Raw genomic sequence first — 27044 nt, forward strand, 5'->3', positions numbered from 1 at the left:
GAATATTGAATATTTTACAAGGAGAGATGATAGCTATGGACTTCATGCCATTAATCTCTTGAGACCAAGGTGGTGATAAGCTAAGCTTCAGTCTTTTGAGGGGCAAAGATTTTATTAATAAATTCAGCAGAATTTTACCCATCTCTTTTTTTTGAAATGTTATTGAACGCATCGTGCCAGTTAATTAATTGAAATAAGTGCTTGATATTGAGCCCTAGAGAAAATGTTGGTAATTATTGCAGCTCAAAATTTAGTATTTGCTTTAGAGTTTAATTAACAGCATTATGATTTGTGTCATAGTGCAGTTCTAGACCTTGCCATTTTCAAATTAAAAACCTTAGCACTGTTTTGACAGTTTTGTTGCCGGACAAAACCTTTTTGACTAGTTTCTTAAGACAAATGGGAGAGTTCAAGGTCATTTATTTTTGGTCTGGCAGTGGGGTACACTCAGAAGAAGTGCCTAAGAAGCTGTTTCACAAGGTTAATTTCTTCCATTTACCTTACTCTGGGTTTTGAATCACAAAGTTACCCGTGAAACTAAGCTGAGATTCACAGTCACAAAACTATTTCATCTGGAAGTCTGTGCTCTGGTGACATGCAGATATCAAGCAAAAAAAAAAAAAGTGAAGTTCTAAATGTTCCCTTAACACAGGAACCCAGCACATAGGTTAAAATCAGAGTAGAAGGCACAGACATTCCCAGGAAAGCAGGCTTTTGGAAGTTGCAGGATCTATATCTTGTTTAAGGGGATTCACATTACTTGGTGGGAGCCATCATGGTCCTGTAGCTGTGTGCTGCATGGTCCCTATCAGGAGCTATTGCAAGAGAGGGAAGCAAAGTGACTTTCCCTCTGTGGCCTTTCAAACACTCAACCAGGGACAGCAATATGCCTTCTGAACTCTCACCACAGGTCCCTGGCTCCTCTTCTAGTGCTTGTCGTTCAGCCAGAGATGCAGGGCATTTTTCGATCTCTCCCATATTCAATTAGAGAGGAGAATGCTCGCATGACATCACCTGGGAGGCAGGGAAGTGGATTATGAGCACTCAGTTTTGAACATAGGCATAATGACTTGAAATATCAGCTGCATAACTAAGAAACAAAGTTAAAAGTGCAATTCAGGTCTGTATTTGGGAATACGAGCTCTGTACCTAGATACAGATAAGACACCACGTTTTGTTGGTGCGACTTTCTTCTAAGTTACTCTTGCTGACCATTGTAAATCAGAAAAATTTCTGTGCAACATTTCAATTTGTTTTGAATCTGGGACAATAACATCAAAGTCTTGCAGAAGATCTGTACTGAAGGTCATGGCAGGGAGTACAAGCAGAAATGTAATGTAAACTGTCACAATTTTTTTTGTTTCCTGTAATATGCTGACACATATTTATGGAAATAAAAGGTTCTATTTAACTTCATTGTGCATAGCAGAGCTCAGAACACATGTACTTTCAGAACAAGTGAAATATTTTCCAAAGTGACGTGCTATAACTTTTTATAGAAAAAGAAGTCCGAAAATTTCTGTTTTGTTTGACACTATTTTCTCCCCATCTTAACATTTCCACACAAGTTATTTTCTGCATATGGCAAAGAAAGTGTTGCTCTTTTTACTTCTACTTTCAGCATCATTTATTTCTCACTCTTTAAAATATGAGAAATTCAAATGTCTCTTTGGTAGATTTTAGAGAATGATACTTTTTCACAAATTTTATTTGGTCAATAAAATACTATTTTCATTGACATAAGAGTATGAAGTTAATAATAGGGAGAAATTAATTTCAGAAGTCATTTTGAAAAGCTGTTTTCCAGAGACTCTGTACCTACAAAAGTGTTGTGTACTTGCCAGTTGCAAGCTGTGAGGTGCTAAGATAGTCTGCATTTCAGGATGTATGACAGAATTCTTCTGATGTTTGTAGCCTTTAAAATAAATTGTTTCAGTTCTTTTAGAATTGCTTCCTGCAGAGAAGAACCTCATAATTAGAAACAAAGCAGAATAAGACTGCAGTGCAAGTCCTTTGATGTGTTGGTTACCTGATAGACTTTTTTGAGATGAGATGAACTATAGCTATTGATAATACTTCTCTTTTTAAGCCAGATCTGCAGAACTACCTAGAGTTACTTTGCTTTTAATTTCACTTGATGAAAAACAGAATATTAAGCATAAAGCAGGTAATTATAGTATTCAGCCTGAGTCAGGCTTACTGACTGGAATGCCTATTCAAAACACTACAAAAATTGCATTATAATTGTTTATCTTTTGTTTGGGTTGAGTTTCTTCAATTTTAATGATTTCTCCTTTATTCTTTTTACTTCATTTTTTTTTATTTTTTAAGTTATGCATACTTTATAAATAGAAATGCCTCTTCTGTGTTCTTCTTAGCCTTCTTTTACTGTCTTTAAAAAAAATCTCAACAAATAATATCCTCCCATCCAAATAATGCCTGAAAAACTCCTAGAAGACCAGAAAAACAAGGTAGGATAGTATGTGTAGTACACAGTTTGTATTTGTTTCATAACAGGCAGAGAAAATTGGTGAAAATTAGTCTTAAGTACTTAAAAGTTTTCCCATCCTGTAAAATTTAGTTTTGTTTTATTCCATCAGCAATCTCATATTATACAGTGCTCTTCTAGAGCCTGCCTGTTTTATTCCACCCACATGTAGGCATATATAACTTGCCATTGGTGTTGCACAGGATGAAACATATTATTTTTAAAATGTTAATGGTATATCACAGCTGAAATCTGCCTTACACATTAATTTTTCCAAAAAATTATATGCTATGTTCAACGATGCTTTGTGACTAAGGGTTAGATTAGTCTACTACACTGATCCTTTTGAGTACTATATCAGCATTGACAAATTAATCACTGCAGTTTTAAAGCAAAAGCTTTTTTAGGAAGACCAGAAATTTTAATTTTTTTCATCGCACTAAATTTCTGGGTTACTGAAAACTTTTACGTTTGTAACCCCTAGGTAAAGCAAAGCTGGCATGGCTCCATAAGTAGCTCCAGTTTCATTTTTTGGTGCTATCTCTTTACAAATTCATATTTGTTGATTTCATAAGATTTCTTTGATTATATTTTTGCTTGATAACCTTTTTGGTTGAGTCTTGCTGGGTAAATAACTCAGCAAGAGATTTCAAAATAATAATATTGTCTATAACCTTATTTTACTAGAACACTATATAATAAGATAAAAATTTTTTATTGTTCTTAATAGTGAAAAGACATGTTATGAACTAGATAGAATTTGAAAATCTGAAATATGTATTTTGCTAGTTCTCTTTAATGTCCTTTCCTCCTACATTATGTAGTCAAGCAAACTTCAGTAGATTCCTGTGTGGAATAAACTCTACAGTCTCCTTGAAGTCTCATTCTGTCACCTATAAATTTAGAGGCAGGGGCACAGATTCCCCTCTGAGCTATAGAAAATTCTCTCAGTTAAACAAGTTTAGTTACTCTTGAGAATCAAGCAATCTTTTATTTTCCTCAAAGGAGTTCCACTTAACCTAAAACTCTTCAGTCAGAAAAACACACACACTGCTGCTGAGCAGCTTGGCTCAGCAGCTTTACACTTTTGAGCTGGAAAATACATTGCGCAGTAATTATACGACAGGCTACAAACACAGCTTTGAATTGTATTTTCTATCATGCTGTTTTATTATCTCTGTCCATGTAAACTATTTAATAGATGAGATGCAGTGAAGTATAGCAAAAATTTTGGTACCATCTTTAATGTACCTGTTATCTTTTTGGAGAAAAATTATCTATGCTTTGGATATGCTGCAGTGTCTTAGAAAAGGGTTTAAAATTGCATAAATCTTCATGTGCTTTATAATATTTAACACCCAAAACATATAATCTCAAGAGACTTTATCTCATTTTTCTGTTCCACTGAAATTTTCAGTTGCTGTTCTTGGAACAGATCTGGATCATACTTCACATTAATTTCAGATGTTGGCATGCCACCAGCTTCAGTTGTTTATTTTGAATTTGCACTTCTCATTGATGACAGAAATGTTTGATTCAAAGAATACCAGAGCAGTATGAAGTTAGTCTCTGAATTAACAAAATATTTATGCTTTTTAGAAATTTAAATGAAGCTGGATTGACCGAACTTCTAAATCCTAAGTACTAGTGATGTAATGCATCTTGTGAAAGCTATGACTTAGCTGTGCTTTATTTTTCCCTGAAAGATAAATTAGGTAAAACTGAATCACAGAGAAATTCTCATAGATGTTTCTAATTCCTTTGGCAAATTTGTGTAGCTGAGATCTTTAAAACAATTTAAAATATCCTAAAAGAGTTTTCAAAATACAGATTATTATAGAAATCTGTATAAGTTTTGTTTTGTAGAACAAAAGATGACTGCAGCTAGACAGATTTTCATGGACTGAACCATAATAAGTGAATCTAAAAAAAGAGAAATTAAATGATACTTTGTTTAGCAAGCAAAATTTATTCCAAATTTGCTCTTTCTTCCTTTTCCATCAATTTTATCTCTTAAAATTTGAAACCTAAGATATGTCTGTAAATCTTAATTCAGATTAAGATCTCCCTATGAATAAAATTATTGTAAATTAACCAGAAGAGTTTTCCTCTTATAGCACGATGACATTAATAAATATCATAAGAAATTGTTATTTTGTTATTCCAGAAAGATGTAATTATATTCAAATAGTTTCAACGAGAGGCAAGATATTTCTCTACTGAGTTTCAAACAGATGTGGTATAAAACACATTAGGTCCATAGAATCACTTTGTCAGAGACCAAAATGTCCTAATCTCTTAAGATTAAATTATATGGCACCTATTCAATGACTTTTAATCGTGTGAGTTTAGAAGATGCTATCAGTCAAAAAAGCAAAGAAACTTGCTTTTTGGATATTTCCTTAAATATATTGTCCAGCATTTTATATGGAAGAAAATCAGATAGTTAAAGCTATTCCATTATATTACTATGGTGCAGATTTGCACATTTATTTATGGTCTTAATTTAAACATAAAAAAAAGAGTTGGAAAAATGTTTTGTATCCAGTGACAATTATTTAGATGGTACTGCACTCTGCTATTGTTGTGTGTAGAGCTCTATGAATATGTGTGCTTGAGTCAACAAATCCAGGGAGGGAAAAAGGCATTCATATAAAGTATTGAAGTTTGTCAAAGATGAGATAACAGATTTTGCCCAGGAATGATTGACACAAGAAATATAAGTGTAGAAAATACACGTACAATTCAACCTATTAAATCTGATTCCTTAAAGGAAAATGAGGAAGACCTGTCTCTCACAGACATTTCTTGAAGCATGAAAATTGTTTAAAGGGCATCCTAATTTATCCAGATTTATCACAAGGCTATCTGTGATGGCAGGAAAAGATTTTTTTTCTTGAAATGGGTGCCTTGTTCTCTTTCTCCCAGTAGCTGTTCAGATCTTTGTCTATTTATATTCATTATTGTTGCTGTAAGAACAGTGCTGGTTTTCATTATTTCATTGGCACGAGAAGCCCTGATTCAGTTTTACTGTCAATTTTGACCTCTTTCTGTACCTCCTCTACTTTCAATGACTAAAATCATCAGTAAATAGAAACAGAGAAAACTCCACGAAATACTTTTGCGCAGAACAAATAATGTAACAGCACTCAAGATGTATATAATTATCAAACCACATGTCTGATAGGGTAAAATATTCACTGGGAGTTTGTTCAGTTGGTTTTTTGCACTATTACACATATAACAAGTTTTCACACACCTGGCTGGAAAGAGATTTGAGAGGATACATGAATAGTCTGATAAAAAATAGGAGTCTCAAAATACCTTCACAGAAATAGCAGAATAAAATCAATGTTAATTTTAATGCTGAAAATTAATTTTTGTCGAAGTATTTTGAGAACACATTAGTTTTTCCATTTGATTTCTAACCTTGAAAGTAAACAGATAATTTTCAAATTTAGCTAGATAGGCTCTCATCTCCGATTTAAAATATCATACATATATATATATATAGTAAATGCTCTACCAATCCATTTAAGTTAATTATCTTGAAGTGCAAGTTTAATAAACTAATCATTGGTGTCCACCACTGTGGACTGTGGGTTTATTGGCTGTGCTTAGTCCAGACCTAATTTAATGGATCAATATCAGAAAGGCTTTGTTTATAAAAGAGCATGAAATATGCCCAGCAACCCTCTGTGATGCTCATTCCTGTACAAGGTCCATGAAATTCCCAAGTGTGATGTGCAGTTGGACTGGTAGGACTTCATTCAGCTCTGGTAGGAGCATGCCATACTCTTTGAATAATTCTGGATTAATTCCCTCGTGTGACAATAAATGTGGCTCAGGTGATATTTTGGTACACTTTTCTTTGCCTGAAGTTGCAGCTTCATAGCAGACACAAGTAGAAAGCAATTGTACCAGCCAACATGGAATCTGTTACATGAATAAATTATTTATACTTCAATGCACAATGCTTTACATTCACAAGAACCACAATCCCAACTGACACCTCTATTATGATCTCTGAGAGAAGCCAGAGACTAAAATACTGCAGAGAGAATAATTTCCTGCTAAATATTTTTCTGTCAGGAAACCATATTCAGGATTGCCTGAAAGGAAGATGCCTGTACAAAGTATGCACCATATGGCCTAGCTGTGGTACATTGTGGGGGCAATAGGGGGGAATAATCATTAAATAAAAGGAAATTAACAGTTTACTAAAAATTTGTCTGAAATAAGAATCGCCAAAATACCACATTAATTTATTTGCTTTAATGATAGTTGCCCTGCAAGTCAAGTGAAATGTGCAGATTTCTTTATTTTTTTTTTTCATCTTCCATTTCTTTATGTTCTGTCCAGCTCTGATATTTGACCCTTTAACCACTGGTGTTTAGTGTCCTCTTTGGCTTTTTAAAATAGTCCAGCAGCTGCTAACTGATTATGGCAACTCCACTTAATATTGGGTAGATTAGTAGACTGTGGATTTAAACTGGGAGTAATCAAGAGGATTATTTTTTATTTTCCTCACCTCCAGTCAATAAATTTAAAACATTATTTTTTTTTCCAGTTGTATATGCAACTTCTGTTAAAAAGATAATTTAACCTCACTGTTAATATGTTTTGCTTGGCTAAGTTTTATGCAACCCTAGCAGACATAATTAAGGTTTTTCCCTACCTATTGTCAAGAATTTAGTCATGCACTGCCAGTGAAGCAAGCCTAACATTGTCATTTTTACTGAGGTCTGAGTGAAAGCATTAATTAATAATTTTAAAAATTTCTTGATATTCAAATGAATGGAACAAGATGGAAAATATCTCATTTATTCGTGAAAAAGTACATGTTAACTCTGAAGCAGTAGTACAAAGTATATATACTGCACGTCTCAAGAAATCTGGAGACGTCACAAGCAGAAGAAAAATAGACTATTTCCTGAGATTTACAATTTCATGGGTATGGTAAATGCTTTGGCAACCACATTAAACAAAAGTAAACTGACTAATTTTAGTATTGTGCTGCACAACATAAGAGGAGATTAATTGCGATATTAAACATTCTTAAAACAATAATATAATTGATTTACTAAGAAAGTACTTCCACTGCAGTTACTTTTCACAAAAAAATATTCCATTTTTTACTTTGGGGCTGGGAAATATTTCACAAAATTCGGAGGAATATTTCAGAAAATCTGTGTCAGAGTATGCTCAATTCAACTAAATGACTTAGAAATTTGAAGGTGCTGTTACCTAGTCAACTAAACCCCAGTGTCTTCATCATAGGGATGAGAGAGAACATACCCCTGTTCTAGTCCAGTCTTGACTTTAACATTCACAGTTCTATTTGTAAAGTAAAAGCTACACTTCTTTGCCACGTGTAATTGTTGAATAATAATGGTCAAATAGCTGTGATAGACACTGCAGTCTCTGTTGGATTCTACCTCTCACAAGAAGGACTGACACTACTGTTTCTGACCAGCTTAGACTTTGCAAGTAACACTTGATTATTTTTCCTCTGTTTTGTTTCATTCAAACTGCTTCTTTTCTTTATATTGTTAGGAAAAAAATCATTATAGTGTTTCATTCCGTACTGAGCTAAGCACTGATACACCAACTTTTTTTCATGTAACATCCCTATGATTCATGTGTAGGATTAAAGTCTTTCAGCTATATGTGCTCAAGAGGAATTAGTGCTGTGCTTAATACTTAATTACTAATGGACTGTAACCCAGATGAATCTGTCATAAATATGGAAAAACTCTGAGCTGATGCTTGCAATTAATTCACTGTAATCTGCAGACACAGCTGAAAAATCAATAAAAAAATTAATGGAAAAAATCCCTTTGAGCAGGACATAAATCACACTGAGAGCACTGAGAGATTCATTATCTTTCTGTATTTGTCTCTTCATTTTTTGAGGTGTAAAGACTTTTCCACATACTTACTATAAAAACTACATTAACAGCAAAAAACTCCCCAAACTCCCTCTTCCCTGCAAAATCTTAATAAGAAAGCATCAGTACTTATAACAGAAGTAAAAAATTAGGGGAATTAATCTTGTGAGGTATTAAAATCATAATGCAATCATCAGTCATAGCCTGCACAGCTTCATGAGGACAAAGTCCTGCTTGTAAAACTTAATTTCCTTTTACAAAAAATATTATCACCTAGTTGATCAAGGCAGGTGAGTTGGTGAAATCCAAATCTTTTTGGATTTCAGTAAAGCTTTTCATACTGTGTCTCACAGTGCCCTCCTGGACAAAAGTTCCAGCACACAGCTGGATAAACACATCATGGGATGGGTGAGCAGCTTGTTCCAATCCAGATCTTCTAATATCATTAAGTAAAATTACAAATTTATGTGTGCATTTTTGAGAGAAACATTTATGACATGGACAGATAAGTGTGTATTTTTTTCCATTGTTTGGGATAAGGTTCCCTTGATGTGACACAAAAGGTTGAACAGATCCTTCACATGCTATATTTCTTCTTAATATACAACTTTCTCTCAACAGCTGCTAAAAAGACAAGTAGTCACAAGTTATTTGTTTCTGCTTCATGCTGAGCCCTACATTATTTAGGTAATAATTTGCATGTAGAGCATAGATAACTTTGTTCTTTTCCCCATTTGAAAATAACATAATATAAATTAACAGATCTTCAGCTCATTTTACACTTACAAGTTTAACCTTTGAGAGTCTATGACTTGTAACAAAATATACTTTGCATGAGTCACTCAGAAAACCTCTGGAAACCCGAGTAATTCCCTTTTTATGAAAGCAATACTGCGATTTAATATAGGTTACTATTCAATATTCAATTCTGAGTATGAGGTATAAAATAGATCCAGAATACAGCAATGTTTTGCTGCACAAAATGGAACAGTATGAAGCATTTCATTTCCACAAATGCAGTGGTACTACTAACATAACCAGTTCAAGTTACTATTTCATGTATCAGAATAATTCTCTAAGAAGTAGCTCACTAAAAGATATGAAAGAAATCAGTATTTTCCCTTAAAAACAGTTCTTAAATATGGAAGCCTTCAAACAGAATCCTCAAACTTCAGTTTGAGTTCTTGTCAACAAGCACAAGTGGTTCAGTTTTTCTGTTTGTTTATTGATTTTATTCCTGCCATTACTTGTGACAATTAACTGGCCATGTGCTTAGTGAGGGTTTATCTTTTTAATCAGTCACCATTTGAAGCTAAACCTTAGCCATATATAATGCACTTTTATATTGCTTCAACAAATATCAGTCTTAAAAAAGAGCTTGAAAATCCTTGTCACTGACTTTTTCCATGTATTCAACTTTCATTATCGGTTTTATCTTTGAAGATATTTGTGAGATATCCATGAGACCAAATGACACCAGACATCTTTTGGGCCCATGTCTTTATTTTCTAAATGAAAGCAATGCTGCATTCATTAGCATCCCCTAGAAATTATTATTTTGAATATCTCCAAAACTAAGTTATCTGTTGAGTGAGGTAGGCATAAATTGAAGGCAGATGAAGGGAAGTCATGGTGTTTTTGTCTTCTGTGGCAAGAGCACTTGTTTTCCTACCTAGCGTACATTCCAGATGTGAAAATACATTATTAAATTCTTATCAACAAGAAATAAAATGAAAGAGAGGAGCAGCTGAGGTGAGCTAATAATGGCTGCTAGCTACCCGATTCCCTTAGAGCTCCTGCAGCTCCATCACTTTGGCAGGAGTATCGAGGAAGTTATGCTGACTTTTGAGCCTTGGCTCAGATTTTCTTAAGCCATCTGTAGGAGAGCTGACATTCTAATTGCTCCATAAATTGTTTCAGCTCCGAGTTTGTTAAGCACTGACACATTTTACTGAAAAAAATATAAAGGCATGTAATTTGACACAGTGACAGATTAATACCTTAGCATTAGATTGGCAGAACAATTAGACAGCTTAAATGTTTCCTACATCTTAATGTCTGTGCTACTTCAGGAAACCACAGTAAGTCCTGCTTTTCTGAAGGATATGTTGCCATTGCAGTGATAGAAGTAAATCAGGCTATCAAAGGATTTAACAGGATTACAAGAAGTCTTGCAGCAAATACATTTAAATCTAGAAAATTAAAATCTGGGGAATTTAGGTTCAGCATGGTGCATTTAGTATGGTACTCACCACTGGTATCCCATAAGCTGATACTTAGTTCTCATTATATATAAGCAATTGGTTTTGTGAAAGCAAATGAAATAATACAGTCTGAACTACTGGATAAATACAATTTAAACAAGAGAAAACTGTGTTTCTACTGGCCTTTCCTATTTTATAATGTAATCAAATTAGTATTTGTCTAGGATTAATCTCATTGAATTTGATTTCACTTAACCATAATGTTGCAACATTTATGTTATTTTCCTCCACTGACAACCATCAGATCAATATGATTTTGGCCCATAAGAGTACATGTTTTTTTAGTGAAAAAAACCCCAAAACTATACATCTGTTTTTAACATAACCTGTCTTTAAGTTAGTTGCAAAATATTGGTGATTCCTTAAAGAACATAGATGTAATATTATTGAACTGGTATAATCAATAATTTAAGCAAGAATTTTTTTTTATCAAGCTGTTCCATAATTCAGGAAAAAAATTAAAGAATATTATACTTTAACATTATGGAGGTAACTATGATAGAAATAACTATGACTATGTGGAAATTCAGCCAGAAATACAAAGGTTTAGGAAATATTTCTTTATTACTTGGGTGATATTTCTTTGGTTACATGTCTGAGTCATTTTAAGTAGCTATACAGACTGGTGTTGTATGTTTAATAAGCACAAAAAACCAAAACTTTATATGGTTATTATCTTATTTGACTGCTCCTCTGTATAGCACAGATAGGTAATATTCAAGGAAAGCAAAACAAAAATATTATATAAGATGCAAACACTTGTGAAATTTTGGTTCTTACACCAGTTTCAGGTTTAATGGATTTCAGAGGTGTGATATGTTTTGGACCACTACAAGCAGAAGGAATATTCATTCTTTAACTTTGTGAAGAAACTAATTGTAAGATAGGATGGATGTGTTTTTTCTCAGGAAACAAGATTTTATAAATGCTAAATTATCATGTTGGAACGTGAGAATGGGTGGGTTGCTTTTATCATTATAGGCTTTCTGTTTCTGTATTCCTTTGATTAGCACCTGAATTAAGTGGTCCAACTATTTCTGGGTTTTGCTTTTTTATGAGGATTCTAAAATGGATTTTTGGTTAAACTGAGGCCCCCTGTCTGAGGTTGATTTATTACTGAGTAAGTCAAGAGTCTCAACACAGAAGCAGTTAGGAATTGGATTGAGGCCAAAGTACCTGAGAGTTGGCAATCACATCAACAGAACTGTAGAGATGAAGGGAAACTTTAGAGGTCATTTAGTGCATCCTTTCTCTCCCAAGGTATGATTAGCTACGTTTATGTTATCCTGGGAAAAAAAAATTTCTAGACATTTGTAAAACTCATCCCAGATTCTACAACCTTCCATTACTACTTCATTCATCCTCAAAGATTTTCCTAATTTCTAACATGATTTTTCATTGTTGCAATCAAGACATTACTTCTGGTATTTTTCACTATGGGCCTGCAAAATAGATTATTTCCACTCTTGGTTTTTTTTTTTGTTCTTGCCTCTTAGGTACATTATCAGTGCTCTTTTCTACCATATCTGCTTTCTCTTCTCACTAATTCACTTTCATTCATCTAGCATGAACTTTTTTCAAATTTAAAGAATCATTTAACTGTTTCTATTTTCCCGTGACATTGCTTTTTTGTCGTTTTATTTTTTATAAGTTTTAATTGTAATGGATCATTTAGCAGCACATATTTCCTTTAACATGCCACTCTGGTCTCTCTTGAAACTGCTAAGTATTAGGACTTTGGACTCATCACAGCACTGAGTCTTGCTAGCTTTAGGGATTGTTTAAGAGAAACTATTATTTTCAACAATTTCACAAGTAAAGTATTCAAAATTCTCACTTTCATTCTATATTCTTCATTCTTTATTTCTATATTTCTTTCCTTTGCATTGAAAAAATAAATCAGATTTATAGAACTCATGATTTTGTATCGTTCTAATACCTTTTCTCACAGTATTAATCATTCCATCAATATACGTAAAACCTTTATGTACTCTCAGGTATTTTCTCAAGCACTGAAAGGAATTTTAGAATTAGGCATGATACACATGAAATTATTCTAGTCCGAAAGCAATTAATATATTCATTACTTCAGTGCAGTTGGCACATCTCAGGCAGTGGATTTGTGTTTGACTTTATTCAGTAAGACTGTTTTAGAGATGGCATGCACTGTCCCTGCAGTACACGACAATGCCACATTCAGAATGACAGCAGCCCAAGCCTTGGGGCACTAAACGCTTCTTGAGATATGTTCAACTGCTGTTTAACTGCATTTAGCCTAAGGTACAGAGAAAGAAGTTGCTGATGCTTTCTAACATGTTTAAGTATTTTTATAGTGTCTTGGCAAGTCGGAATATGCCACGGCACAAACTGGGGTGCAGCTCCTGAATTACAGCAATTAGGAGGCAAGAATTTCAACAACAGTACTGTTGTAGCTGTATATCCCTGTAGACTGGCTTTCTTTTTCCCCTTAAAGAGTGATTTTCTACAATAGGTACTCTCTCAGCTCTTTTCTGCATTGTTGTTCCTTGATCATGTCGCCAATACTTGTTAGGCTTTAAGAGATCTATTGTGTCCCTGATCACACAGCTCATAAAAGAGTCATGGCTTTTAATATAAAAGCCATATAAACATACTCCACTTTAATCATATAATGGTGTTTCACTTGCATTTTGGATGCTCTTCTGAATGTAACATATTTGTGTACAGAATGCAGAAAAAATGGGGCTCATCCAAACCACAGTCTCTTTCTTTACTATTCTGTTTTTTTTTTTCTTTTCTCACAGTAGCTGGAACTATTCCACATGCAGTTTTTATAGGTCCTCAATAAATGGAACCATGCAGGGATATTATGGGCCTGTCAATGTGGAAAGCAAAATCTGCATGGAGCCATTGATTTGTCATAGATACTATTTAGAACTCCTCTGCCAATGACTCCTCAGATCCTGTTGTCCATGCTGCATGGTTTACAAAAGTTGCAGAGTTGCACTGCTCTACTGCTATATGGCTACTGTGGTTTTGTACTCCTCCAAGGAAAAGGTCTACAGCTAGGAATGCTTTCTGCAGATGTTCAAATTATTGTGTCTAGATACAGTGTCACTATTGATTTGGAAGGTATTCCATCTCCAGGGACAAGTGGAACAAAACTTTTGCCAGCTTAAGTACATCTTAAATCTGTTGTTGCCATCAGCTTTGTGTGTGGTTTACAAAAATGAAAAAGTGAAAAGCTCTTTACATTTTTCTCCAGTGTCTGTGCTAGAACAATGTCATGACTAGCTGTGGGTCTATAAAAGATATTGTACAAGAATGGTTGTTAAAAATGTGTAGAGTGGAGCCAGAGTGAGCATTCTTGACTATATTTCTGCAATGTGTATGTAAAATAAAAGCATGTAACTTGTAACATAAAGAGTCATGGAATGGATAGTGTTGGAAGGGACCTTAAAAATCATCTAGTTCCAATCCCCAGGTGTACTTGTTGACTACTGAGTTCATAATACTGTTTATGTCCTTGATGAAATATATTAACCTCTTTTGATTAGGAATAGGAGGAGAGAAAATAGTGGAAAACTGCTTGGTTGGAATATTTGAGTTAGTTTCTTTGGTATTCAGCTGGAGATAGAACATCACCTTTCCCCAGTCCAGCCTGCAGTGGTAGGTGCCTTCCCTTTTTGATAAGAAGCAACCCTACCAGCCCTAAGGGAACAGCCAGCTACAATCAGCAGAAACATTAGCACACATACAAATATCTCCAATCACTTACATTCTATTGTACAAAGCTTTATGGAAAACATAAAGCATATTTCTGTCTCAGAAATGAACTGCAAATGTTAAAGGATTTATTGGATGAATAGTTACTAAAGTTTAAAAAAATACCTAACTTTTATCAGATAAATTTCAAAAATCGGGGGTGAAAGCTTCTATCAGATACAATGACAAAGTAGATTTTAAAGTCCATTGAATTAATGTTTTCCAATTTTTTTCCCAAGCTGAAATCTGGCAAGTAAAATCTGTTTTAAAAGTATTACATTTTGAATTCTCCATTTACATGTATGCCTATGCATTTTAGGGAGTGGGTTTACAATGGCTGAGCCATGTTCTGATCTGATGAGCAGATATACTTGACAATAACTAAGAGGAGAGGATATCTTCTGATGACATCTTCTGATTATCTTTTTTGTGCAGATAAAATAAAAGGTTGAGTTTAGCTAGTCTATACAAACTCTTAGAACCTAATCCCAAATCTAGAGATTTCAGTATAACAAGAAATATCACATATCTTTCTCTATCAATTAACATTGTGATAATTTTTTTTTTTTGTTAATAAGGGGCATTTTAAGCACAAATTAACTTGGTTTCCAGATATATAACTGCAGTAGGAATCTGTTGTGCTGCTCCTTGATGATTTGCCAATTCTGCTGACAAATTGTTTGCTGTGTCATATTCCATTAGACTTGTCAGTTCTCAGTGGGGTCACTACTGGAGTACTTCACTTTTAAACTGAGAAGCACTTAGGAAAAGTATTTAGCTTAGAAATAGATGTGTTTCAATGCAAATTGTGCTAGAAAACATGAGTAAAATTTATTTTTATTTTCAAATTTAGAGATTGTTCAAAACTCCATGGACTAGGTAATTTAATATGCTGACCATAGAGTCCCTACTCTGCAAAAGAGGGTTGATCTGTTTCATGAGTTAGCAAAAATGCAGTTACTGTGTAGCTAAAGTGGTATGGCAGTTTATCCAAATTAGAGGTTAAATCACTGTTATCAAGTGCATAGAAAGCACCCCATCTTCCCTTTAACCCACTAGTTTAGGTGTGTCAATCTTTTAAACAGATGAGAGATTAAAATGCAACAGGTTTCAAACCATGTTCGATTAGATCTGTACTGAAATGCTGCACTGATTCAAGCTCTGAGAAAAGATGCAAGAAAGCAATGGAGTAGAAGGCTGTAAGTGTCAAATCTTAATTGAAGGTGTTTTAGAGAAAAAGAAATGGCACTGGATCTGACAGCCTGAGGGACAGGAGGCTGCTGCTGCTCTTCCATACCCCCAAGTCCAAGCAAAGATGAGGATATATTCCCAGCTGGCACACACACAGAGCACACACATGCACCAGATATACATCAAGTTGTCCACGCAGATCACAGACACTCAGAGCCCTCCCATGAACACAAACAGCACCAGGGGCCTCATTCTGTCCTCTTCTCTGGCTGGACAGGATGGAAGAGCACTGCTAGTGATAGTGCACACACCCATATCTATACATGCACTCATAATAGAGAGCCCATTCCCAGGAAAGAGCTGGAAAGGAAACCTGATAAGAGGACAGGACAAATGGTGTTCATCCAGCATAGAACACAACCAGACAAGCAAACTATTTACTTGTGACTGGCCCTTTTATCCCCTTATGTCTCTATTTCTCCTTTATCACCTAAACTCCTCACTTGTCTTCCTGATGGTTTCTCCCCTAAAGAGAAACCATGTCATCTAAGTCCTTTGCTGTCCCAAATTCCTTTTCCTTTATGTCTTATAATTTGCTTTACATACCTAGACAGCAATCCCCAGCATTACACAGAAAGATGATTTTTCCTTGTGAATCCTTGTTTTGAGCTCCTACTTGCTACTGTACACCCCCGTGTTCCTCTGGGCCTGACAGATGGACCATTGAGGGTCTGATTGCCCTATGGTGGGCCTGGGTAGGTCTCTTGGGGTATTATTTGGGCTAGAATTGTTCTTCCAGTGTCTCTCTGAGCTCTTCTGTGGGTGTGAAGATAAAGTTTATCACATAACCCAACAGGTTATGTGACTTGGAGGGTTTTGCTTCATAAAACAGCATTATAAGGCTGAATTGTACATTAAGTCCTCATGTTTCACAATAATGAGTTCCAGTATTTGTCCAGAAGTGAATAGGAGAAGCAACACAATAAAAAATGATGCATTTTCAAGAGCATGATTAAAAGACCACCAGTAAGGGAAGGATTTTTATGAAACCATGTATTGCTGACTCAAATTTTTTTTTCAGCTAGAAAGACTCCATTATATATAATGAGGTGCTAATTGTTTCAGTCTGGAAAAAAAACCCCAAATTCAAATGACAACAAGAGAAAATCTTTCCAATAAACTTATATTCTTATGTTTTAAATAAAGGTCAGACAAACGGCCTTGATCAGTGGTTGCTAATATTATGTCAGAGTAATAATTAAAATACTTGAAGCAAGCATAATGTTTAATGGTCAGGATTTTTTTTTGGAAATAAGGTGCTGGTTCAAATAATTTATAGAGGTTTAAGGGAATTGGCCCTGTTGTGAAAATATGAAAAATTCTGGTTAAAATCAAAGCATATCAGAGCAGTGGAGCAGTTAATTATGCTTCTTATCATTGGGGAGGGTCAGAATTTTGCTGATTTAGCTGACAAAAGGAGGATTTTCCTGTACCCATCCCCATATTCTGTGTATGTTTGCAGAACACAGCCACCTGAAAACCGATAGGCTGCTAAGTTTTTATAGTATTGCATTCTTCATTTGGGAAAAAAAAAAAAAAAAAAAAGTGGGAATTGTGTCTAAGGGAAAAAGCTTTAAAAATAAATTGGGGGAAAAATTTTAAAAAGAAAAAACTCACTCAGTTCCCTCCTCCTGGCCTTACACATCTTAGTTACAGGATTACTCAGTTATCTGGAAACCAGGGCTGTTTCCTCATTAAAGTCAGTGATATTTCATTGAAATATGAAATTTTATACAGTATTCAGAATGCATTCAGTAAATTCTATTGAAAGTTGGTACCTGGCAGTAGCAAATAGTGTACACACCTTTACAGTACAGCAACAAATTATTTATTAAATTAATATTTAAATGCCTATAAAAAAAATCAGGACAGGATGAAGATAAATCTGACTTTCAAGAGCTTTTGCAATTCTATCAGGATTAAATCCACAGATGTTGAAATGAAATATGCTTTCTCCGCAAGTACCTGTTTTAAATATTTTAAATTAAAGTCGTTTATTCTGGAGGAGTGAAGGATTTTTGGCTGTTGGGTTTTGGGTGTTTTTGTTTGGTTGGTTGTTTTTATCTTCAGCAGTGGTTTCTTTTATCAATTTATAAAAAAATCACAGCTAGAATTATCATTATTTGAGAAGGTACTTTATTAGCCAAATTTAAAAAAATTAGGCAAAACAAAAGTAACAGAATGAAGGCTGAGCGGGCCTTTGAAGGAGTTTTTATAAGTTTGTATACACATGTTATTACAGGCAAAAATTACAGTTCACAAGAATTTTGGTGTTGTAGTGGGAAGGTAGAATGATGCCAGAGCCCATTTGAAGTACCTGATTATGTTTCCATGTTCCTTGCTCCCTTCAAATTAATTGATTTTTTTTACAAAAAACCCCTAAATATTTCATCAAATAAGTCATATCATGTGAAAGCCATATCAAACACATTTGAAAATTTTATTTTTTGATTTATGTTCTTTGTCAGCTTTGTTTGAATATAATGTTGCTCCTCTGTAAGCAGCTTAAGTTATTCCTTTAGACCATAAAGTACACTATAACTGAATAAAAGGAAGGTTAAAGAATATTACCCATTCATTAAAATAGTTGAGGTAGTTTTTAAATTCAGTTGTATGCAAGTATTAAAATACAAATATTAAATATACCTGCTTTGAAAACAGGTAGGAGTCAATACTGCAGGCCTCGGAACTTTGCTGGTTTTCAGTAAAAGCTCTTACAAGAACAGAAAACTCATACATAGTGAACAGGAGCAGGACACCTTCTAACACAGCCAGGCACATATAAAATGTTTCTCTTTAGGCAGCACTCAGATTCATTCCATGCCCTACCATGCACATATACACACAGAACAGCTTTATTTGTACTATTGATAAAGTTTATAACCTATAGCAAAGGTTTTGTATGCTTCTGCAATTACTGATTGTACAACTTATCTAACGTATTGTGGGCTAAAATCTCAAGTGCCCAATCCTCAGAAATTCAAGCAGAGGGTTACATTATATGAAAATTCAGTTCCTTTGTCAATAGTGGATCTGCTCATTTGCAGGGCATTAAGTATGCTTGTAAGTATTTCCAGGGCACAGGGTCTGAGGATTCTTCCACATAAATTCAGAGTATTCTCTAAAAAAAAATCAAGGAAAGGTATTTTTAATAATTTCTAGAAAATTGGCAGTATGGAATTAAGTGTTTCTTTGACTCTTCCAGACATCAAAATTAATTCAGTACCTAATGCCAAATGTTTCTGGAATTGATATTCAGGCACAGGAAGAGGATTAATAGATTTTGTATTTTTTCAATTATTAAGATTGAGAATAACTGTACAGATCTGCTTGCTGCCTCTGGGCACATGCAATGTGAAAAAATTATTACTGAGGAACTTACTGCCACATTCCTACCAAGATCTTTAAAAATACCTTTTGTGAATGCAAGGATTCTCAGTTTCAGTGGAGGTCACTGTAACAACGATTTGTAAAGACAACTCTCTTTTATTTTCAGATTCACGGCCTCTACCAGATGTAGCCCTGACAGGGAAGTGCACCCGGGAATGTGATGAATACGGCCACTCAGACTCCTGCTGGATGCCAGTCCGCACTTCTCCGGAGAGAAAGCAGAAGAGCCAGCCAAAACTCTCCACTTTCATGCCTGTTGATGAACGGGGCAGTCAGGAAAAGCTGGCCAATGGAGAAGCCTCCCTCATGGGTGACCGCAACAGAAACCTCCTTAACAAAAAGTTGACCTCATCTTATGAGACCTTCAGCGCAGCTAGTTTCAGCAAAAATGAAGAAGGCAACCCAGAGGATATCCCCCTCACACAGACAGGGGAATACAAGCCATCTCCTGTCAATACTCTAACTAGAAGAGAAGTTTACCTGTAGGCTAAAACAGCAGCGACAAAGTTCTTTCGTAATATAAGAAAGAAATGGGGCAAAAGTCTTAAAATCACAACAATTTTAAGAAAAAATGTGAAACAATAAAGAGGGGGCCACCAAAGAGACAAAAGATCTGCCTGCCACTTCTGCCTCCATAGCAGGCATGTAATTATACTGTCTGCCTGACTATACTGTACAATGTAGAAAACATTGCTGTTACTTGCATGTCTAATTCCCCCTTCCTGATTTTTTATTTTCCTAGATCTATGGTTGCAAATTCCTCCCATAGTAGCAAGCTTGATTAAAAAAAGAACACGACACACTGTTGTTTCCCTCCTGCAGAAGCATGAATTAAGCCACTCATTTTGTTTGTTTGTCATCTGGCTTGTTGAGGATAACAGGTCAGGGAAAATGTATTCGAAACATACCATCTGAATATTGCTGATCCCCATCAGGGACAATCCTTCAGAAACCATAAAGATATAGGATAAATATAAAGGAATAATCATTAATAGGCACTTTGTGAAGACCACAGCTTTAATATTCTCACCTCTCATCTGAGGCTGGAAGAAACAGAAATATGTTCAGCCTGAGACTGCAGTCAAAAACATGGCATACTTTCCCGTGATTCATGGACTCTGGTTCTGTTTAATCCATTGAACAAACCTGTCTTGCTGTGTCTCTTTCTATCTTTCTCTCTCGTTCTCTGTAATGATTATTTCAATGTAAACACAATTACTAACACTTATACCATAGGATAGCAATGATAAACTGTTGAAATCATTATTTTGGGCAAGACTAACATTTAGCTGGGAAGATTGTAATTACAAAAAGGCCAAAGATCACACAATGGATCAGGGGAACTGCTAAGTATTGGGGCTTGACTTAGAAAATAAGTGTATTCACAAAAAACCCACATGTACTCATAACACAACTTCAGTTACATTCTATGCAGCAGCACAGTCCACAAGCCCAGATGACAATTTTTTTTTCCAGTGTGGTTCAGTTGAATGCCCAAAGGAACTGATGCTTCTTTTGTAATGACATGATACATTGCAGCACATGCTGCATGTTATATGCTGCATATGCTAGTTCCAGGGAATTTTTAAGATTAAAATTAAAAAATAATAGTAGAAGAGAAGGCCGTGTTAGTGGGAATGCTTGATGGGAGGGAAAAAGGTGGACAATAGGATAATGCAGTAACAAGAGAACATTTCAACTCGGATAAAAAAAGCTTCTTTTCAAATTGCAAGGCATGGTTGCTAAGTCTGGTCATCGGTGTTGCAGCTTATCAACTGCTTCAATTATGTCAAAGATGATGATAATGAAAGCTTTCTTGAAACCAAGTGCATTAAAACCAAGAAACGTGCAATACTAAATGATATCAATACTCAGAAAATTTAGCATTAGTAAAAAATGGTCTGATAAACAGTGGTATGATACCTAGGAAGTCAAGAGGAGTTAAAAGTAGTCCAAGCTACGATATGCAAGAGCTGTAACAATTATCATGGGGAGTGCATCATGAAAGGAAGAGGAAATGAAACAGGGTTTTGTGCAATAAAAGCAACAAAACATGCAGAACATCAACCAATTGCTTTGTAGTTGATGCTGTATTAATAATCACAGACTGAGCTCAGACATTCAGACAAAAGTGACAATCAAACAGCACAGCAAGGGCAGCTCAAGGACGGAGAAAGCATTCAGATCCCTGGCTGTTGAACTGGCACGAAGGCATGGCGAGATGGCTCTCTAGTAACTGTAGTCATAATGTAGCTTTGGGTAGTTTCTTTCTTGCTTTGAAGAATTGCATAGAAATAACCTTAAACAGCCTAAGGTAGAGGTTGGTAAATCAAAACAACTCATCACATTTATCTTTTGAATTCACTTCTCCATATAGTGGGTTGTGCCATTACTGGCCTTTTCCTTCTCCTCTCTAAAGTTTACTTTCTTCAAGTAACATTAGTTTGTGTATAGCAGTTATGATGAACGGGCACATTTTAGAAAGAAAATATTAAAATCAAAGATTATTAACGATTGAACATTTTTATGTTTAATTATTTAAGTAATACGGGGAGATGCAAGCTAGTACTTTGTTATGAGACTGCATATAGCAGTTACTGCTTTGTATAGTCTGTAAGTACCTGTTTAAAAATGCTTCTAAAAATGCTTATGTAATGTAAACACATTTTTCTTGCACGTTTCAACAGAATACACAATTGCATAACACAAATGTTCAACAGAACTTCCTTTAATAAGATTTTATTTAATATTACACACAAGAAAATAAATTAGGTAGCTGGGTTCCATATATTCTTAGACACTTTTTCTACAGGGGTAATAATACAGGTCATAATAGACCTTCAGATTAAATGGATCAGCAGTCATTCACCAATTTTTGCACCACGTAAGACAGTCATGAAATAATTTTCTTGTGTGCATCTCCTTAGATCTAAAATGTGTGAAAGAATTTTTTAAAAATTCTATCTACTGTAAGTATTCACAGTAATTCTTGTGGAACTAGCCACTATTAATATGCTGATTACTCTTCTGACCTGGCATGACATACAAATATATTTTGTGTTTGTATTTTTCCTCTTTATTTGAAATAGGTTAAATCTGGTGCCACTCCATAAATAGAGTGCTTTTGTATAAAAAAATAAACAAATAAAGCTATAAAAAATAATTAGGGTGAATGCAAAATATGCAACTGTGCCTTTTATACCTATTATTATGGTAAAGTGGTCGTTGGGTTTGGACACTGAGGGGTAAGGGGCTATTCCCAACTTTTTTGAACCTGTACATTTACCTGTGTTTATTTTCTGAGAAATTATAAATAATATATTTAAAAGCAAGCCTTTTGCCAAACTCAGTTAATGGACCAGTCTTAAGCATTATTAACACAAGGCTGTGGTTTAAGTAGGTCTTGAGGATTTTTTTAATTACTATTTGTGTGGGCTTTGGGGTTGTTTTAATTTGTTTTTAATTTTGCTGCCTGGAAAAGTATGATCAGTCTATATGATAGTTATTTAGCAAGGTGTCACCAATTCATGTTGCCAGGAAAATTGACAATTTTTTAATAGCTTTTAGCCTTCATCAGATTTTATTTGTACTGTATAGAAATCATTTTTTTCTTTCCTTCCATGGGAAACTCAAATGAGCTTTGCATGTATTTTACATTAGGGCACCTTTATAGATTGATGCGTTAATATATAACTTTATATGTATTAGAAAGTTCAATAGCTTTGGTCTAAAATCTAAGGCTTAATCCAGATCTCAGACCCACTATGTTTATTGAATATGGTTTCTGACTGGCCTGCTGCCTGAGTTTCAGGAAAAAAAATTAAACATTATTTTTATGTGGGGGAAAAACTTAAATGGGATTGAAATGATTGGCTGAAAGGCTACCCTAGAAGTTGTCAAGCAGAAAAATCATGAATTGGAATAAAGATCTTGCCATAAATCCAGCCATCACCAAACACTTGTAAGGAAGTTAAACAATTAAATATTTTTCTTTCTGTTTCACTGGTGATAAATATACAGAGTTTCCTTAAGAAGAGAAGCAGATGATAAAGCAATAGAAATGAAAGCCCACCAGTTGAGTTGTATTATTAACTGAGAGAGCATAAGCACTAGGAAGAAGACAACATTCACCAGCTACCTGGGGTATGCTTTCAGACAACTTTTCCTAAATTTTAAAGCACTTGCATTCAGTGTGGTACGATCTGTTTGTAATAATAATCATTGACTATTGTTCTGCAACTTGGATGTTGATAGTGAAGCAGAGAACAATTTATCATTGTTTATTATGAGTCACTATGCACGCAACTATGCTAAACATGGCAAAATGTATTAAACGCTAGTCCACCTCTATTTATGAAATATTTACATAATTTAATTTGCTTTTGTACAGTTTTATGTAAATAAATTGCTTGTCATTTTTGTCTCTGCAAATTAAAATATAACATGTTCAACTGGTTGCCCATTTGCCAGTTTACTTTCTTGGACAGTCTGTTCCAATTTTATTAGATTAAATCACATGCTAGTTTCAATATTTAATGGTATTTTGAATAGCAATGACACTGCCTTAGTAACTGGCCACAGATTCAGCTGCAGAGATGGCTGAGGTTTTACCTGTCTTCTGAGTGAAATTCGATAGACCTGAGGCTACTGTCACCCTGGACAGCACACAGCTATTTTCACAGCAGAGAATACTCGTAACCTAAACAGTTGTTTCTGATTACTGATCAAAAGGGCATATTTTAAAAGTGTGTTCAAAACCTTCCTATTAAGTGGAATAACAAGCCTTTAGTAAAAGTCCATATATTTCCATTATAGATTGGCAATTTTTCTTATTATCAACAAGGATGCTATATTTTCCAAGAAGTTTAGAACTATTAGCACATCCTAAAATGTAAGTAGAGCATCTATATTGAGAAAAACAACACAATTAATGCAGAAATTCGGGGGAAAAAAAGAGAAACAAGAGCCGCCAGTTCTCTCTGGCTGTGAATCAAATTATCCATCTCAGCATAACTGTAAATCAAGAACAAATCCTCCTCAAGAAGGAACATCTAAGTAGAAAGAGTTTATTCCTTAGCTGTCTGGATCACACATAGCTTTTTTTGTCTTTGTTTGCTTGTTTGTTTTGAAAGAGCAGGCTCCAAAACAGCAATTAAATTGGGATTTGCATCAGTTATAATATGTGAAAAAAGTGTTTGTGGGGAGAGGGATCAAAGGTCGAACACTCCTTTCACCGCTCTCTATTATGCAAAATACCGAATTACTACAGAGGCCTTGGAAACCATTGAATAAAATTTCCCAGTAAACATCACAGAAAGAGCCATTTATATCCTTTTACCTTAGTTACAGATTAGGCTTGGGTTTTTGTGAATACAAACTGGCCAAAACTTTTTATAAAATAAACTTTACATTGCAAATTTCTTTCTCTGAATGTGCTTAAAGTTAACATTTTCTAGTCTGCTCTAATGAATGTGTCAAAGAAGATTCTTCTTTCCACAAGCAGAACTCTGAATCTGCAAGCCTATGGAGGAAGTTTAGTTCACCACCTGACCCTGGATCTCTCACACTGCACTTGAATGAGCCACCCCTCCGCCTCTTTCAGCAGTAACAGTATTTTAATGAGTAACTTCAATCAAGCTTTCAAGTTTATTTTACACCAGCTGTAGCATGCAAGGCATGACCTTATGTTTGTTTGACTTTTATCTGCATTTTCTTGTTTACCCACTGCATCCAGGAAGGTGATTACAGGAAGATAAAATAAATTTCCTGAGACGCTAAGAGTGGTAAGAGAGGATGATATAAACTAGCAAAAGCAAACAATTTATGCTCCCCTTTAACCCTGGCTTCAGTTCTCCCTCCTGTGTTGCAGTAAACTGTAAATCTTATGCAGAGACTGAAATTAATAAATGTGACCTAGGCAGAAATAATTTCTTGTCTTTATTGAGCCTCCTGAGGGGAGTGTATAGAAGATGCTTAATAGTTCATAAATATGCAAATTATCTAGCCTTTGCTGAAAAGGAAAGCAGTGCTGGCGTTAGATGAGAGTATTCCTTAGTAAAATCATAGGATTCTAGTCAGGCAGTTCATACAGCTCTTTCTTCTGAAGCAAGTACATCTGGTTTAAAGACTGAGATACACTTACCAAGAAACTGGGGGGCTGGAAATGCAAAATACCTATTCTGTACTTGTGTGGAACAGCCTCTGGGAAAAAATAAAAGGGAACAAAGAACAGCAAATAGGTATAATGTAATTGGTACAGAACTGATAGAAATATATTCCTTTAAGACTTTCAAACTGATGTAAGGATTTGAAAATAGGGAGATATTAATGCATAATTTTTAGCTAACTGTGGTATGGTACTGTAATTTATAAGAAAGGATTCTTTTTAATTATAAGGCATGTGATTCTATTTAAGGTAATGTTTCTAAAGATTTAGGCAATGGTTAAAAAATGTTTGTATATTAGTATCCTTTTTTGTAAGCTTACTAAAGAAAATTCCAGCAGGCTTCTACAGAATTCACTGAAGGAGAAGACAGTGTTGGAACGACCAAATAGGCAAGATATAGTTTTCATATTTCTATTCTGTTTTCAGGATAACAACCAGCTTTTTCATGTTCATGTTATAATAATGAATGAAAAAACCCCCAACGCTTTTCAGCTGTGCTTTCAAGGATAAAACTGAGGGAACAAAGAAGCCAAGGTAGTATAAAAGCAGATTTGTACCATGTTTACTACTGCTTTGGTAAATTCACACTCAGCAAAATGTAGTGTCATGAAGAGAGAAACTTAAATAACAATGAAATATTTAAGTTTTTTGCAATCTTGTCCACAGTCAGAGAAGAAAGAAAAGACTAGAACAAAAGATAAAAAAATGGTGTGTCTTTTTACTACCTATTTCTCAAGGATTTCCAGCATCTATGGAATTCCCCAAATAGCAATATTGGATTCTACTATTTCCCATAAAATTGTGCACTTTTACTTTTTCCAAAGGTACTTGCAGGTTTTATAACTCGTAGTAAGCCTAGTCGGGGAAAATCATCTTCCTGAGTTTTTCTTGTTACATAGTAACTGTGTTACATGATTCCAGAAAATGAAGCTGATTCTAACTGTGGCAAGGTTATGGCATCAGTAGTTTGTTCGAAGTTAATTGAATATATATTTGATAAGACAAGTAGAAGTGAAGAAATCAGAGGAAGATATTAGTCTGAAAAGATCCACAAACGGCTGCACATGCTGTAATGGTTCATTATTTAGGCATGATTAGAGGAGAAGAGGTGAAAAAATTCACAAGCAAAAGTGGAAGAAGGATAAAAAAAGTTCCAGATGGACAACTTGGCTAATTGTGTGTTTGTATGTGTGTATATGTACACCTCTTTCTTTTGAAGTAGATTTTAAGATTCCAGAAAATTATTTGTCATTATCTAATGATTCCAATCCAGAATATTGGAAAATAATGACCTTCAGAAGGAGGTCCTGTATTTATTTTGAGCTTTAGCAAGACAGAACAAAATACATAAATTAGCAACTACCATTTAGTCTGACAGTGTATAGTGACCACAGGCTCAGACAACTGGATAATTATTGAACCTACTTCAGCTTCTCTCTGGTTTCCTATCTTACATAAGCTGCTAGAACAAAAGTCAGAGCATTATTTTTAATTTTCATCTCCTCTTGCTGACAGTACCTGGAATCAGCTTGGCACCTACCTAGCTTTTCTCCACCTTGTGCTGGACTGGAGGAGAGCCCTGGAACAAGAGGTGATTTCATATTCCTTTTCAGTCTGACCTCTGAGCATCTGGCAGGCATCATGTTTCCGCCCTTATCTTTAGGAGCATAAAATTATGGCAGACTCACTCACACATAACTTCGTGTTTTAATATTCAAAGTGGTAGAGCAAGAAGCCTGCCTTGAATTTAGAATATTCTGCTGCTGTGGTGAAAAAAGAAAAATATCCTGAATTCCAGAGAGGATTGAAATACTGCTCTGGGTGATAAAGAACCAACCACAGGGTACAAC

At 34.9% G+C, this 27044-nt stretch overlaps 1 protein-coding gene across 4 annotated transcripts in view; it reads left to right on the plus strand.

Annotated features, from left to right (window-relative positions):
• PCDH7 (protocadherin 7) overlaps positions 1-23485 on the plus strand; it is a 267542-nt gene extending 244057 nt beyond the window's left edge. For 3 of the 4 annotated variants that reach the window (XM_063157758.1, XM_063157757.1, XM_063157756.1), the window contains exon 3: positions 19135-23485. In XM_063157758.1, coding sequence (XP_063013828.1) covers positions 19135-19514 — 380 coding nt within the window. In that variant the 3' untranslated portion in view covers positions 19515-23485. The remainder of the gene's footprint in view (positions 1-19134) is intronic. The other variant, XM_063157760.1, reaches the window with a different exon arrangement.
• The last annotated feature ends 3559 nt before the right edge of the window (positions 23486-27044 follow it).

The sequence above is a fragment of the Melospiza melodia genome, chromosome 5 (genome assembly GCF_035770615.1).
Source record: "Melospiza melodia melodia isolate bMelMel2 chromosome 5, bMelMel2.pri, whole genome shotgun sequence".
In the NCBI taxonomy this organism is placed as follows: domain Eukaryota; kingdom Metazoa; phylum Chordata; class Aves; order Passeriformes; family Passerellidae; genus Melospiza; species Melospiza melodia.